We start from the raw sequence: 16,861 nt of genomic DNA on the forward strand, positions 1-16,861 counted from the left end.
GGGATCCCAATACACAATTTCCAAATTGCAGCAGTGTCTGTTCACCCTAAACCAAACTGTTCCAAATTTAGTACCACGTAGTACTTTTTGAACAATTGTGGTACACATTTCCAAGTCTACCTTCATATCTCAATTCCAGATACTAACAGAGACGTCAATATTAAATTTGAGGATTACAGGCCTATCCCTTCACCCAATACTTAATTTAGTACTTTTTGTACAATTATAGTACATATCATATCGGATTTCAAAAACTATCTGCTCAACCAAACCCAACAACAAGGACTTCAATAGAAAATTTAAAAATTCCAGCTTCATCCTTTCACCCTTTTCCTTTTCACTGCAAATTTCAGGTCATTAAGCTCGTCTCGAAAGAGAAACAAACACAAATTGTTCCGAATTTAGTACCATTTAGTACAGTTCACACACCCTTAGTACCGATTTCTAAAACCACCTTCAAACGTACTTTTTTTTTGATTATCATACCAAATTTCAAGTTTTTATCTCTATCCATTCACATAGTACCAAATGGTAGCATTCTAGAAGTTTAGTAACATTTTAGAACTTTTCGTAACCCATAACTTCGAATTTCCAAATACACTTAGTTCATCTATTCTGCATTCCATCAGTGACTCACATTCCAAATTTAATTCTAACTCATTCTGTTTGCCCAAAGTATTCAGTGTTTAGTACATTTGTGTACTTCTCCTACCATTTTAGCCCGAATTTCCAAAAAACCCAGCCCCATTGTGCACTGACTGACATTAAAATTGGATTTTGAGTGAAAACTCAAATGTCGATTACACAGCTCCGCGGCCAGGCAAATTGCAAATAATTCGAGTTTGTTTATGTTGTTTTTTGTGTTTTAAAACATTTTTTAAAGAATTTAAAATTTATTTAACGTTTGCTGTTTCAGCCAACAACATTTGTGTTGAACCCCAGAGTTCATCTGACGTTAGTGTTATTATAACGAGTTTTGGTTAATGCTTTTTTTTTTTTATTTCTTTCTTTCTTATTTCTATTGTGTTTTAAAAAAATAGTGACGGTGACGGTTGTTTTTGGCAAACCATCAGCAAATTTCCCATAACCTTTTTACGTCGTGTACAGTGGTAGTTGCAAGAATCGGATGTTCATAATTATTTCTGTTTTTTTTTTTTTTTTATTTTTTTTGTACGAAACAGTGGCTTTTCGGTTTGAATTTAAAAAGACATTTTAATTCGCCTACCCCACCGAAAAAGGGGGTAATAGACAACAACAGCAACAACAAAGTAAATACCATAAAAAAGATTAGCCGATAAGATGACCGTGGCAACGATAACGCAGCGCAATGGATCCGTTGGTAATGGAGCAACCACAAATGGATCTATGGATCATGTAAGTGAGCGAACATTTTTGACGAATGTGTACCTTAAAAATGGAGAAAAAGACAACAAAACAAACACAAAATAATACAAATAATTAAGGTTATTACCACAAGTGAATTTTAATTATTTCAGTTTTGTTTTGTGAATTTACCATAGGTTTGATTTTGCCTCAACCGGTTTTGAATTATTAAGATATGTAAATGTTTATTTTTTTGCCGATTTTGTATACAAAATATTCTTTAAATGAATGGCAGTAGGTTAAATGGTGATTGTGCAGAAACTAGACCAAGTCTTGTTTGAAATGAAATAAATTTTAAGTCTTGTCTAGTTTGAAAATTTTAAAAGAATTTCAGATTGAGACACAAATTGAGATTTCTACCATTTGTACAATAATTTGCATCTTTAATGTATATATGTAATGTTCAGTATAGGTCGCACTTTTTTCGATTACATTTTGAACTAATGTGTACCACCGGTAAATAAAACATACAAAAAACTCTTTACAAATCCAATTTTGATACTGAGAAGGTTTCCTAGAGAGGTGTCCTCGAAATACTATACTTATTTCCATTGCGACCCTTGGTATTTCCTGCATCAGGAGGTAAAGAATTTATGTTCAGTTGCATCAGCTCAGGTCAGTATCAGAATCGGCGGGCTACTTTTTCTATTGTTTGGCTTCTGTTAAAAAAACGTATGCCGACGATTTGGTACTGATGATCTCATAATTTCCACTTTCTGCACTGGATGGTGTCACTCTGGAGATACATTCAGAAGCAAAGCACTGTGTTATTTTTCTCGACCACAAATGAAGTTCGAAACAAGTAAAAAAATATTAAGTTCGGCCGGGCCAAACTTTTAATACCCTCCACCTAAGGGTAAAGGAAACATTAGAAGAAATGTGGCAAAAACCATTAAAATGCCGAATATCGAGAGGTACCGTTATATGGGGACTATACCAAAACGTGGACCTATAGATACAATGTTTCGCCACACGAACTAGGACCCATTATGACCAACAAATACCAATTTTTAGACAAATCCGTTAAAAAAAATGTGGCAAAAATAATCAAAATATCGAATATCGGGGGTACCATTACATGGGGGCTATACCAAAACGTGGACCTATACATGCAATGTTTTGCCACACGTACAGGGACCTGTTATGACCTACAAATACCAATTTTCAGACAAATCCGTGAAAAAATGTGGCATAAATCATCAAAATACCGAATATCGGGAGGTACCGCTATATGGGGACTATACCAGAACGTGGACCGATATATCTCATTTTCAATACCAACCATCCTAGACACAATACCAATTGCTCTGCTAAATTTTGGCGCTCTAAGTCAAATAATGTGGGCTGTATCGTGATTTCAAAAGACAGACAGACGGACAGACGGACAGACAGGCAGGCAGGCAGACAGACAGACAGACGGACATCGTTAAATCGACTTAGAATTTTATGCTGATTATGAATATATGTACTTTATGGGGTCTACGACGAATATTTAAGGATGTTACAAACGGAATGACAAAGTTACTACACCCTCCTCTCCAAGGTGGAGGGTATAAAAACATGTTATGTATATGTATACCCTCAGCCAATGTTAAGTTTATAAATATTGTGTTATTGAAGCGTGTAATATCAGAACAAATAGTATTTTGGACATACGACCAAATTAGGCCTGAAAATAAGCATGCCAAATTTGATCGAAATCGGTTCAGATATAGCTATAGCTCCCGTATATATACTGTTCATTCGATTCGTCATTTTTGTCCTCCGCAACCGTAATATGCACTTTGTAAGAACGATATTTGGGGACATATATCAAATATAGCTCAGAAATAACTTGGCCAAATTCTATCGAAATCGGTTCGGAATTGGATATAGCTTCCATATATATATTGATCCGATTTTATCCGCTCTACTAAATATGCAAAGTAGTGACAGACAACCCTAGATAGACTTTAAATGTCCTGAAACGGATTTGGTCCAAAGAGGCCTATGGTCTAAATTCGTTATTTCGATGAGGCCCATTTTGACCGTATCAAATGATATATACCCTCTCTAGCCATATGACCGAGGATATAAAAACAATGAGGATATATTCCTACCATAGGCCTCTATCTATATCTAAGGCTCGGGTTAAGGGATTTTCTACGAAAGCGATTAATTTTGTCCTATTTGTTAAGTAAGACAATATTTGTGTGGCCCAAGAACGAACCCTATTAAATTTGGTGAGAATAGGTTCAACGATTTCGGGTTAATTGTGCACCAAATGGCCAATGACAGTCCAAATGAGCTGAATTTTGGCATATTCGACCAAAGAAGAAGCAAGTACATTAAATTTCGAAAAAATCGGTTCAGATATAGCTATAACTCCCAGATCGGATCAGATTATGATATGGCCCCATATATATATTTATCCGATATTAGGAATATTGTGCACCAAATGACTATTATCCGCCCAAATGGACTGAATTTCGGCACTTCTGACGGAATTCAGCCTAAAATCAAGTGCTTTAAATTTTTGTGAAAATCAGTTCAGATATAGCTATGGCTCCCATATATATGTTTCATCGGATTTGGTATTAAAGTCACTTGCGTAATATGCACTCCACAACAATGGTATTTGAAATCGGGGAACAGATACTGCTCGAAAATACCTCTGTACCATCTATAATAGAATTTTGTGACAAACATATAGGTGGAGCATCTTGAATTGCTACGACCCAGTTAAAGGGGACTTTTAATTATATTTTGAAATAAGGGCCAAACAGGAAAAATAAGGATTCGCTTGAGTGTTAAAATTATAAGCCAAAATGTAGACTGAATAGTGTTGAAAATTGTGAAACTGTGTGGGGTAGCTTCAGAAGGGGTAGACCGATATCAATCATCTTCGAACCAGATCTTGTGTTAGTATAATTATTAGAATGTGCGAAGTTTTGAAAGAATCAGAAGCTTATTTCGCATTTTATGAGATATATGGTTATGCGAAATGTTGACCCCTTTATGGGGAAGTACCGGAAGCAGTGAACCGATATCCTCACACCAAGTCTAGTGTTGATAAAAATATTGAGATTTGTGAAATTTGAAAAGAATCGGATGGTTGTTTTGCATATTGTGAGAGTTATATTTTTTAAAAACCCGTTGTGGGGGAAGGTATGTTTCGACCATCTTCACCCCTGATATTGTGTTGATAGAAATATTGAGATGTGCCGACTTTGAAAGAAATCGGATGCTCATTTCGCGTTTTTGAGCTTTATGATTCTTCAAATTTTTGACCCGTTGTGGGGGATCCGTCCTTCATATTAAATCTTGTGTTTCTAAAAATATTGGGATGTGCGAAATTTGAGACAATTTGACTTTTATTTTACACTTTAAAAAAGCTGTAATTATTCAAAATTTTGACCCACTGTGGGGGAGTTAGCCAGCCAGCCAGACGGACGGACACCCCTAGATCACCTTCAAACGGCCTGGAACGGATTTCATCCGAAGAGATGGCTGAGGGTATAAAAATGGGAAGAGGGAAAAGAATGTGCCTCAGCCGTATGGCTGGAGGTATTACAATACTTTTCTCACGCAGCATTGCATGTTTAACGACATTTATTCATCTTAAGAGCATTTGAGATTGCAAAATGTTGGCTTGTGATATCAAAACCTTTGCGAATTTTTACGTCAATGACAGAATTTCTTCACCCTTAAAATTAAACCTTCGCTGTGAAGGCATTTTGATACAAATACAAAATGCTGTTTCATTCATTTTGAGACAATTGTAAATATTTTGCAATCTAAAGATTATGCCTGGATTGTTTTATATAACAATAAAAATGGCATTCACGTTCACACTTATGAGATATAGATAAAATATTTACGATCGTCTTGGAAATTGTTTATATCCCAGAGAAGATGTGGCTAACCGCGAATTTCCCGAAAGCGTCTCATTTTAAATCCAATTCAAAGATTCGATTATAAAAATATTCTTGCTCTATCCTCAACAATATTATGGAGCGGAATATGCAGGATTATACTCACTGTGGAACTACATTGCAATGTAGGGCATACAACCTACTTTCACGGTGTGATTCGAGATGAAAAACGACCCTTCATTTTCCAATCTTTAAAAAAAAAATAATTCCATTCTTTTCATATTTAAGACCATGCAAGTTATGTGCATCAGCTGATATGTCTGTGGTTGTGCCTGCCTTTTTAACCATGTGTCATAAACCAACTATTGTCTCTGTTAATTGAAATAAAGTATGCCGACTATCAGCAAAGCAATAATCGTAATTATTGCACAAAAAAGTGTTACAATTTAAATTGCAAAAAAAAAAAAATGCAATTACCTCAATATTTCGTGCCAATTCATGTTAACTATGTGTTAAAATAACGGAATCCAACATTTTATCTTTATTATCATATTACGTTTTATTACGAGATAGATTAGACAATTCTTAATGAAACCTGTAAGAGTATGTAACAATTCTGCAAATTTTACGTTTATAAAATCAAGCAATATATTTTAATTTTAGTTCTCAATTTTAAGACTTTCAATGTTTTGTTGATTATTCAAGTTTTCCCTTTTCAGAAAAATTAGGAAAATCATTAACAAAAAAAAATAAAAATAAAAAAATTAATAATAAATAAAAAAATAAAAATAATGTTTGCCCCAAAAAGGCTTCAGAATCTTTCATTTAAAATGAAATGAACCCACATCCAATGTTTTCTGTCCAGAACTATTTGAACGGCTTCATATATAAACCCTAGAAACCAACAGTGACCTCAATATCAAATTTTAAAGTTTCACCTTTATCCATTCATTTGTGAAATAACTACAGATCTAAATAAAAGATACCAACAGAGACCTCAATATCAAGTATCAGGTTTCCAGCACTACCCCTTTATCCAATACCAATTTTAGTACCATTTAGTACTTTTCGATCGATATCTTAAGCACAGACACCAACAGTGATATCTATATCCAATTTCAGGATTTCAGCTCTATTCCTTCAGCCAATACCAAATTAAATACTATTCAGTACTTTTCGTACAATTTTTACTTTTTGTAATACGCACTTCCAAAACCACCTCGCAATGTTAAGGGCACACATGAACAGCGAGCCAAATACAAAATTTCGAACTGCAAGCACCAAATACCAAATGTACAAAATATAGTACCATTTAGTAATGTTCGTACACCTTTCCAATACCAAGCTCCAGCTCCATCCGTTCACCCTGAACCTAACTGTTCCAAGTCTAGTAGCATTTACGACAGTTCGTACACTTAGTACATATTTCCAAAACTACCTTCAGATAAAAAAAAAACTGCAACAAAATCAAACGCCATTATTTTTACATTTTTTTTTAGTTTATTGAATGAAAGCAAAGAATGTCGGAAATAGAATCAAATTTAAGAATAAGTTTAGATTTGTTCGAATTGGTCATCTCTAGCACGAATTATGGCCTTCAAACGGCCAATGAAACCGTCACACGCTGCCCGAATATTGCTCTGCGGTATTTTGGCCCATTCCCGCCGAAGCGCTTGCTTGAGGTGATCGACACCTTGCTTTCCCAAATGCTCCAAATACAATAGTCCAACGGATTGGTATCCGGAGATTATGGTGGCCATTGTGAGCTGGAAATGAAGCGAGGAACCTCATTTTCTAACCATTCTTGGTTGGCGCGTGCTGAGTGCGATGGAGTCCAAGTCCAAGGTCTGCGGCCAAAATGTTTGCGTACCCAAGGCTTTAATACACCCTCCAGAATATTTAAGAGATAATATTCGGCATATATTCTGATGCCGCTGCCAATTAATACGAGCGGAGAGCGACCATCGGCTGTTATGGCGGCCCACACCATCACCATGGCCGGCGCTTGAGTTCTGGTGGCCAACCGAAGGTGCACATTTTCAGCTGACCTCTTTGGCAAGTAAACAAGATAATTTTGTTTATTTACATACTGCGGGACAACGAATGTTTTCCCATCGGTGAAAACAAAATTCGGCAGTTCACCACATTCGGCCAAGCGAAGCAACTCTTTAGCTCTTTTGAGTCCAATTTCTTTCTGTTGCGGTATAAGTTCTTGCGTTTTTTGGAATTTCAATTACATTACCCCGAGCTAATTTTTAAATTTTGCCGAATGCAAAATTACGATATGTTCAGCTCACGAGCCATTTTTTCGTCCACTGCAACGCGGGTATCGATCAAGTCGCTTCTTTATTTTTCGAACCATTTCTGCTGATGTTGCTGTTTTCTTCCGTCCACTTCCTTGACGTCGGGCTACGCTACCAGTATCACGGTAACGAGCGATGGTACGAGACACCAAAGATTTATTCACATTTAAATGCTGGAGTGCTCTAACGATAGCCACTTGTGGCTTTCCAGCCAAATATAAAGAAATTACATTATCACACTTAAATTCCGTCACGAATAATTTTTTTCTGAAAAATTCTCACCAAAATGCCTTTGTACGCTTGTAAAAAGTATAATGAGCTGTCACTGGAATAATTTTAACAGATGTCGAACGAGTGACTTAGAAATGACAGCAGTCTGAAGTTGGTTGCCGTCTTTTCATCTCACCCTGTATATCCTTAATCCGATTTCAGGTTAATATCGGCATAAATGGAGTTAATTTCGGGATGAAGGTTTCCATTTTATGCAGCTCGTCTCCGATATATCTATTTTTTAGTATAATCCTTCTCCAAGTGATATCATGCACTATATAGCAAGCTATAACTGATCTGAAACCAAATGATGGTAGGTGGTATGGTCTACTTTAAATAAATTCTTTTGTTACGGGAGCTCTAAATATGCATAGTGGTGTAGGGTATCATATAGTCGGGCCCGCCTGACTGGTTTCTTTTGTCCCATATCCCACTCTAAATACGAATAATTTCTTAAAAGCATTCTTTTAAGGCTTTGGAGGTGAGATTTTATTTATTTATTTATTTATTTTTTTTTTTTGGCGGAGTTGCACCTTCTTCATCCATAAAATGTTAGTTTTATGAAATTTTAAGTCATTATATTTTACTCTTGCCTACACCGAGACCAGTTAAACTATACCTCGTTTCTTGCGACGAGCAAGGCGGCAAATGTATCAAAGGCTCAAGGCCATTGTTTAAGAGTTAAGTTATTTAAAAATAATTTCTAACTGACGTTAATTACAAGACGTCGAACTTTATCGAAAATTTGAAACACGTCTGTGTGACTATCAATGTCCATGGAAATTCTAAATTAATTATATTCTCCAATAAGAAAATAAAAAATATATTCATAGATAATAAATAAATACCCCACATTGGAGGTGTGTTAGGCTGGTTACTATTAGATAACAACAAAAAAAAAATTAAATTTATTTTAATTAAATAAAACAAAATGAAGACATTGCGCCATATTGAAACAAAAATTTACAAAAAATTCGGCGAAATCGCCTTTTATGACTTGTGTCTCCCCCAATAATTGGACCTTGACTCATGCTGGTGGTGGCTGGCTATTTACCGTTTATCTGGATAAATGTTGCATTCATTATCTTGGCGACTATATATACAGTAAGAGTTATCACTAGATATATTTAAATAAATAAATACATTTCCATATCAGTATTTATTTTTGCACGCTTAACCTGTCGAAGAGTTCACTTTTGTGGTCACTGCAGAGTGGACATTTTAGTAGTGTTTTGGCCGAACCAGAGGTAATAACTTCTTTCAATTGAATAAAAAAAATATATTTTTACTAAATTATTCTAAAAAATATAAAATTTACATACAACAGCAAAAGTGAATAGAAAATCAAGTTAATTTCTTTGTCTTGCCAAGTACGAACAAAAAAAAAGTGGGTATGTGATGCAAAGTGCTGGAGGAACTCATTATTTGAAATTAATGATGAAAAAAAGAACCATCATGAACTGTGGCAATTTAAAACAAAATAATAGTTTCTATTAATGTGAAATGAGTGAATCTCTTGCTATTGCCATAAAAGACATGAGTGTAAACTTAAAATCCGGTTCTGGTGATTGCCCAAATGTGTTAAATTGGAAACTATTTGAAATGTTCCATCGAAAACTATGGATAAGAAAATCTTAAATATAGTGCGTACTGAAACATGGAAAAAGATCTCAAAATCTGCAAAGATTGAACCAATGATCCTTGAAGTAATACTCTCAATGAATTTCGAAATATATCTCAACATTTATTGATACATTTTTATATATCAAGGCTATATAAAGGCTTTAAAAAAGGTTAACACGAACCAAAACCGTTTTGGGGTTTTGATCTACAAATCGAGTACTATCACATCCATGTGCTAATGTCCACAACCCTGACTGCCTATTGGACAGCGAAATTATAAGAAGTACTAAAAGTACTAGATTTGTCGAAAATGGAAAAAAGTTTTTTCATACGCCAACTTTGATGATATTTTTTGAAATTGCATGTTAAGTACACGAACTTCTTTTGTTCAGAGACTGACATTGAAATTTGTTTTAGAATATTTCTTCCTTTAACAAATTCTTCAAAAAATGAAGTGTTAAGGGAGATTTTAGCTTGGACTAAAAACATGTTACATTAGCATTACTAAATAACAACAAGATTTTCATATGTAATACATAAGTTTTGTATGTAATTTTTCTAAAAACTATTAAACTTAGAGATATGACTTATTCTGAAATTTATGATGACATTTTCCGTAGAGTATTTCATCTTCTCACACTTCCTGCCAAAAACCAAATTTTATGTTACTTTTAGGGCTCAACTCGAAAAAAGGGCAAGAAAAAATGTATCAATAAATTTGAAAATATATTCAATTTTTTTTTCAATATTAATGCAAATGTTTTCCTTATATATAATGAAAATATAGATTTATTTTCTTCAGTGACTTCTGGTGAAATTTGATAAAGAATATATTTGTCTTTGACGTCATCCTTCTTAAATCACGCGTTGGGGGAGAATTTTGCATAAACTTATAAGAATGACGACTTGGCGTTTAAGTAAGATTTAGACTTTTAATGTCTTCTGGGACCAAAAAGAGCCAAAACGATATTTTAGCTGACTTCTTATACCCTACAACACTATGTGTTGGGGGTATTATAAGTTTGATTGGGCCAGAATTTATGTAACACCTCGAAATATTGATTTCCCATATAGGAAAGTATATATGGATCTTCCTAGCTCGCCGAGCTGAGTCGATCTAGCTATGTATGTCCGTCCGTCCGTCTGTCCGTCTGTCCATGTTAATTTGTAATCACTCTACAGGTCGCAATTATGGTCCGATCTTCACGAAATTTAGAATGTAGGTGGGGCTAGGGTCAGAATAGAACCCTATTTCTTTTGGAGATGATCGCCAAATGTTTAGGGGTTGAAATGGACCAAATACTGAAAAAATGTCGGATTTTGCAGTAGCTATACAGGTCGCAATTATAGACCAATCGACGCGGAATTTCGCATGTAGCTAGAGTTTAGGGCGGGGAAGAAGCCTACCAATTTGGGTGGTCATCGGATAATATTTAGCGGGTAAAATAAACCATATCTTTTGTATTGAAAAAATTCAAAATTTTTCATCAAACCGCGAATATTTTAAATCCCGGCGAAATCATAAAGCCGTGACAAGGTTACTTCTGATCTTTACATTGATGTTAACATTCAACAAATCGGATATATAGCAAAATGTGTGCGATATATATGTCTATCAAAGAAGATATGCTTGAAAGATCTCTTATATGTCGAGAACGGCTGAACTGATTTCGACAGTTCTCATTAATTCAGAATGGCCTCTTGGCAGGAAAGAAAAAACGTCTAAAAAAATCGCATAAAAATATCTCTCTAAAGATGAAAATATTGATTTTGTAAAATTTTCTCATATTTTTTCAATTTTGTCATATTTTTGGCATATTTTCATTTTGAATTAAACATTTGGTAATATTCCTACAGCTAACAAAACTAAGTAGTTGGGATATCAGGATATCATATACAGATCGCATTTATGGCCCCATCCTTACGAAATTTTGCATGGGGATAAGATGAGGGTCAGAATAGGAGCTTACTCTTTTTGGAGATGATCGCCATATATTTAGGGGTTGAAATGGACCAAAAAACTGCAAAATTGTCGGCACGTCGTAATTATCGCCCGATCCTCACGCACATTTGAATGGGGGTTACCGCACATTGCAAAAGCCAAGCAGTTTCGGGTGGCCATCCAAAAATATTCAATGTGTGAAATAGTTTGCCAACTTTTGTAGACAAAATACGAAAATGTCCATTCCAGAGACTCTTTGGAGAATTCACAAATACAGGAAAGATGCACTTCTGACTATTTCTTTAACGCTGATTTCGTTGTAGAATATAGTCAAATGTCTGTATCTCATATAGATGCGTTTCAGTCAAAAACCAATAATAAATGTTAATCTTTTGCCACTTCTGAGAGATTATAGGTCTTTGGGAAATATTGGTTCCAGATCTAGGAAGACCATTTACGTGCAACATCTACCAATAAATTGGAAATGAGCAAATTAGTTTAAGTTGTTATTTTTCGAAAATTAGAGAACGAAACCTGATGGTTTTCTTTAATTATTTGTCTCAATATCTTGTGGAATTCTGTCGAGTACTTCGCCTATATAAACTGTATGGTTTATTATAGTGTTGTAGGGTATTCAACGGTCGGCCCCGCTCGACTGTAGCCTTTGCTTACTTGTTTGATTGCTAACATTGTCCTCCAAAATAATACTCGTATTGTTCTCAGTAATATTGCAGAAGACTCTATATTTCTCAAAATGCACGGATTCCAAGGAGTCAGAAATTCCAACATTTCAAAAAACCAGTAAAAAAATAATTATCAGTCGATTTTGCCGATAGATGTATACCCTATCTGAACTATGTCTAATATAAACATTACAACGTGCCAGATTTGGACTAAATCGACTATTTTTTTTTTACATTTTATGAGGTATATCATATGTTTTGTAAAATGTTGAAATATGCGAACTTTAAAAAAAAACCGAATTTTATATTTCCAATTATATGCGAATAATCAAAATGTTGAACTTTTGTGGGGGAGGTAATGGAAATAGTTTGCCTATAGACTACATATTCATAATAGATCTCTGCTTGAGAAAAATATTTTACACATACCAAGTTTGAAAAGATACGTTGTTATGAGAGATATAAATATTTAATATTGTGACCCTTTGTGCGGAAGGTACCAGAAGTCGTCCTCTTCACACCAGATCTTGTGTTAGTATAAATATTAGAATGTGCGAAGTTTAGAAAGATTCAGACTCTTATTTCGCATTTTATGAGATATATAGTTATTCAAAATGTTGACGCCTTTGTGGGGGAAGTACCAGAAGGACAGGACCGATATCTTTCATCTTCAAACCAAGTCTTGTGTTGATATAAATATTGGGATGTGTGAAATTTAAAGAGAATCGGATGTTTATTTCGCTTTTTAAGAGAGGTATAATTATTCAAAATATTGACCAGTTCTGGGGCTGGTACCAGAAGTAATGATGCAAATATTGGGATTTGCTAAGTTTGCACAAAATTGGATGATCCTTTCTTGTTCTAGTCGTTAAATTATTTTCCGTGGATATTTTGAACTTTTGTGAGAGAGAGGTACCAGAAGGGGTGGACTCGAGCTAAGTTTGATAATAATATTACGATGTACCAAGTTCTGCCCACACGGACGCTCGAGAGTTATCGTGTCCACTAAACAGACGGACGAATGGACGGACAGTCCTAGATCGACTCGAAATGTCCTGAAACGGATTTGGCCAGAGAGACCTGTGAATTCATGCAAATGCTAGTACAAAGCATTTTTTTAAAGAAAGGAGTTTTCAAGCTTATTTTGAAAACAAGGACAAATCCCCTTTGATGACTCGCATGAGAGTTAACATTTTTGGCCAGAATTATCTTCGAATTTTTAATAAAACTACTTTTTGCGTATTTTCATAAGTTCCTGGATTTGTCCCATAATATATTTTTTTGTGTTGCACACTGTTATCACCAACTGATTCTCCCAGTAAGAATTTGCCAACTCTAAGTAACTATCAGCAACTATCAAAATTGTTCTTTCATATTTACTGGACTGTTGGATCATCGAATGTTTTGTAAGAACTTGCAAATCTTATTAGGTTATTGTACCCGCTTAACAAAAAGAAGTAAAAAAGCAGCTAAGTTCGGCCGGGCCGAACTTTTTATACCCTCCACCATTTGCAAGAAACTTAAAAAATTTAAAAAAAAATCCGTCAAAAAATACCGCTCATATGAAAACTGTTATATGGGGGCTATACGAAGACGTGGTATACATACATAAGTAATTTGTGTCATAGGCTGTAGTAACTGTTCTAAACTTTATATACGAAATTTGAAACAGTTCCGGTGAATTCGGGAGGAACCGTGATATCGTGGAATTATATAGACAATCACATGGAACTGAAACTGGCTGAAATCATTAAAATACCGAATGTCGGTGAGTACCTTTATATGGGGCTATACGATATTGTGGATCAATATAAAAAATTCTCTTCTAGGAGATAAAGAACCCACAAGGAACTTGTTGTTAGAAGTTTCAGACAATTCCATTGAAAAATGTGACTAATAACATCAAAATACCTAAAATCATAAAATACTATATCTACTATATACTATTATATACTATTATAGACAGTATATACTATATACTATTATAGACAGTTCTCTTTCAGAAGGTAAAGTACTCACAAAGAGCTCCTTGTGTGGATTTCCAGACAATTTCTTTGAAAAATGTGACAAAAATCATCAAAATACCGAATATCGGGTTATATAGTGGCTATACGATATACGTGTACCTATGTAGACAATTCTCTTTCAGGGGGTAAAGTACTCACAAGGAACTCCTTGTGTGGAATTTCAGACAATTCCATTGAAAAATATACAATATCGTGGATCGATATAGCCCATTTTCGAACTTGCCCTGCCTGCAGACAAAATACAGATTTGTGCAAAATTTTAGCTTCCTATCTTAATTCGTTTTGACTGTTGCGTGATTACAACAGACGGACAGACAAATCGTTTTAGAATATATATATATATATATATATATATATATATATATATATATATATATATATATATATATATATATATATATAACTCATCGAAATAATAATTTTAGACCCAACAAAGTATATATATATATATATATATATATATATATACTTTGTTGGGTCTAAAATTATTATTTCGATGAGTTACAAACGGAATGACAAACTTAATATATCCCCTCTACTATGTATGGTGTAGGGTATTAAAATGGGTTTGAGTTTAGTGCTTTGGCTCTAAATAAAAATACGTTCCAGCATAAACGATCTTCCTCCATTTCTCCAGAAAAAAAAAACGTCTATTAAACTAAAGCACTCTCGGATGGAAGATCTGTACATAGGGATATTTCTAAATTCCGAGTTAATGAACAACAGTAAAAAGTTTTGACCCATGCGGTCATAAGCTGACGAGGATAATTGTTTAGTTTATATGCAATCGGGGTTATTGCGATTTAAACTTTTCCATGGAAAAAATGACATAATTTTCACAACACATTTACATTACACATATATATAAACAATTTTAATATTTTGTTTTGCGCCAACGCTATGAATATTTACTCATATTATAACCGGTGGGTATCATTATTATAATCCAAATGTTGCAAAGCAGATTAAGTCAAGAGTTATGTCATTTCACATTGTCTGTTTCAAAGATGCAATTAAAATTCCATAAAAAAAATAAACTACAATGGAAATGTACGGGTTTGCCGTCACCCAAACGTCAATGTGATGGCTTTTGAGTTGAAAACATTGGATCATTACCAATGTTGGGAGTTTTTGTTTTGTTTTCATAAAAATAATAAAAAAAAACAGTTTTTGCGTTCGTTTAGGAAATAAATAATTCCGAGCAGACAATGCCTATTTTAATTCTGAGTTCTAAAAAAATAAAATTGTTAAATTTGCAATTAGCCACCGGTTTAAATTACCGTGACAATTTATTTATATTCTGGCCACCTAAAAAACTGCGGTAGCTGCAAATTTAAATGATTTCCCATGATTAATTTTATTAAATGTTAAAGGAATTACGTGATTTGAGACTATATTTATTTTTATTTTTTATTGTATTGTTTGTTTCCATTATTGAATGTTATTATTTTATTTTTTGGAAAAACGCCCATTGTCAATGGCGTTAATAATGATCTTGAACGTGCGTTATGTGCACTGATTTTTAAGCAGAAGAACCACAATTCAATTTTTATAACCGGGTAATCTATTCTAAATAAATATTGTACGCATCCATTCATGATAAAATGAAATTAACATTCAAATTACCAAATTAAATTCTCTGAAAAATATAATTTGGAAAAACCCCTCGGCGTTGCGATGGGAGTTACACAAATATTTTAAGCAAGACTTAAATCTTGCCATTACTTTATGTGACGTCAATTAGGCTGTTTAGGCATAATTGATTTCTACAGAACGTATATGGAGGGTATATTAACTTTGTCATTCCGTTTGTAACTCCTCGAAAAACTTATAATAGTCCCTACAAAGTATATATATCCTGGATCAATTTGAAATTCGTATTAACAATTCAGCGATGTCCATCAGTCTGTATGTTGTAATCACGCTATGTTTCGAACGAATTGAGATATAAGCATAAAATTGTGCACACATGTGTATTGTGCAAATAGGCAGGTTAAGTCCGTAAATGGGACATGTCAGTCCACGTCTTTGTATAGCCCCCATATGAAGGTACCTCCCAATGTTCGGTATTTTGACGAATTTAGCAACATTAGTAATTCAATTCATTTACTGCTTCAAAGTTCGTATTTGAAGTTTGGAATCGGTCATCCACGTCTTCGTATAGCTCCCATATAACGGTTTCATGTAAGCGGCATTTTTCCATTTTTTTTTTTTGGAAAAATTTTCAAGTTCCTTCCAAATGGTGAAGGGTAACAGTTCAGCCACTCCGATCATAGCTGCTGTTTTACTTGTTCCAGTTACCATTTTGTATATATACGGGCATTCCGTCATTCCAATAATTCGCATATAATCCTCAGACAGACTAATGTCTTTCGCCTATCAGTCTATTGAAATTAGGATCGAGCTCATACATAGTTATAATCTTACCCTTGAGGTCAAAATCCGCTCATGTTTCTTTAAAATCCTTCTAGCAAATCTTGGTCGAATTTTTTCAAAAATATTTCATAGAAATTAAAGGAAGTATTTGATATTAATTTGAATAATAGTATATCGTTTTTTATACCCTACACCACATATACCCTACACCACCATACAAACAAATGCACAAAGACAAAGCCTTTCCCGTCTTTGTGCATTTGTTTGTAACATGGTGTAGGAAGCGAGATTGATCCATAGTTACTTTTGAGGATCTTCATAGAATTACTTTCAGAGTCGATTTATGCATGTCAGTCTGTCCGTCGCATTTATTATCCGATTGTGATGAAATTTTTCAAAC

General features: G+C 34.3%; 1 protein-coding gene across 1 annotated transcript in view; it reads left to right on the forward strand.

Annotated features, from left to right (window-relative positions):
- Window positions 1–1,184: 1,184 nt before the first annotated feature.
- The window catches only part of LOC101892136 (proton-coupled amino acid transporter-like protein CG1139), an 89,734-nt gene continuing 74,057 nt past the window's right edge, over window positions 1,185–16,861 (forward strand). Inside the window, exon 1 of the mRNA XM_005176136.4 lies at window positions 1,185–1,374. Coding sequence (XP_005176193.2) covers window positions 1,300–1,374 — 75 coding nt within the window. The 5' untranslated portion in view covers window positions 1,185–1,299. The remainder of the gene's footprint in view (window positions 1,375–16,861) is intronic.

This window comes from Musca domestica, unplaced genomic scaffold, assembly GCF_030504385.1.
Source record: "Musca domestica strain aabys unplaced genomic scaffold, Musca_domestica.polishedcontigs.V.1.1 36, whole genome shotgun sequence".
NCBI classification, from domain to species: Eukaryota; Metazoa; Arthropoda; class Insecta; order Diptera; family Muscidae; genus Musca; species Musca domestica.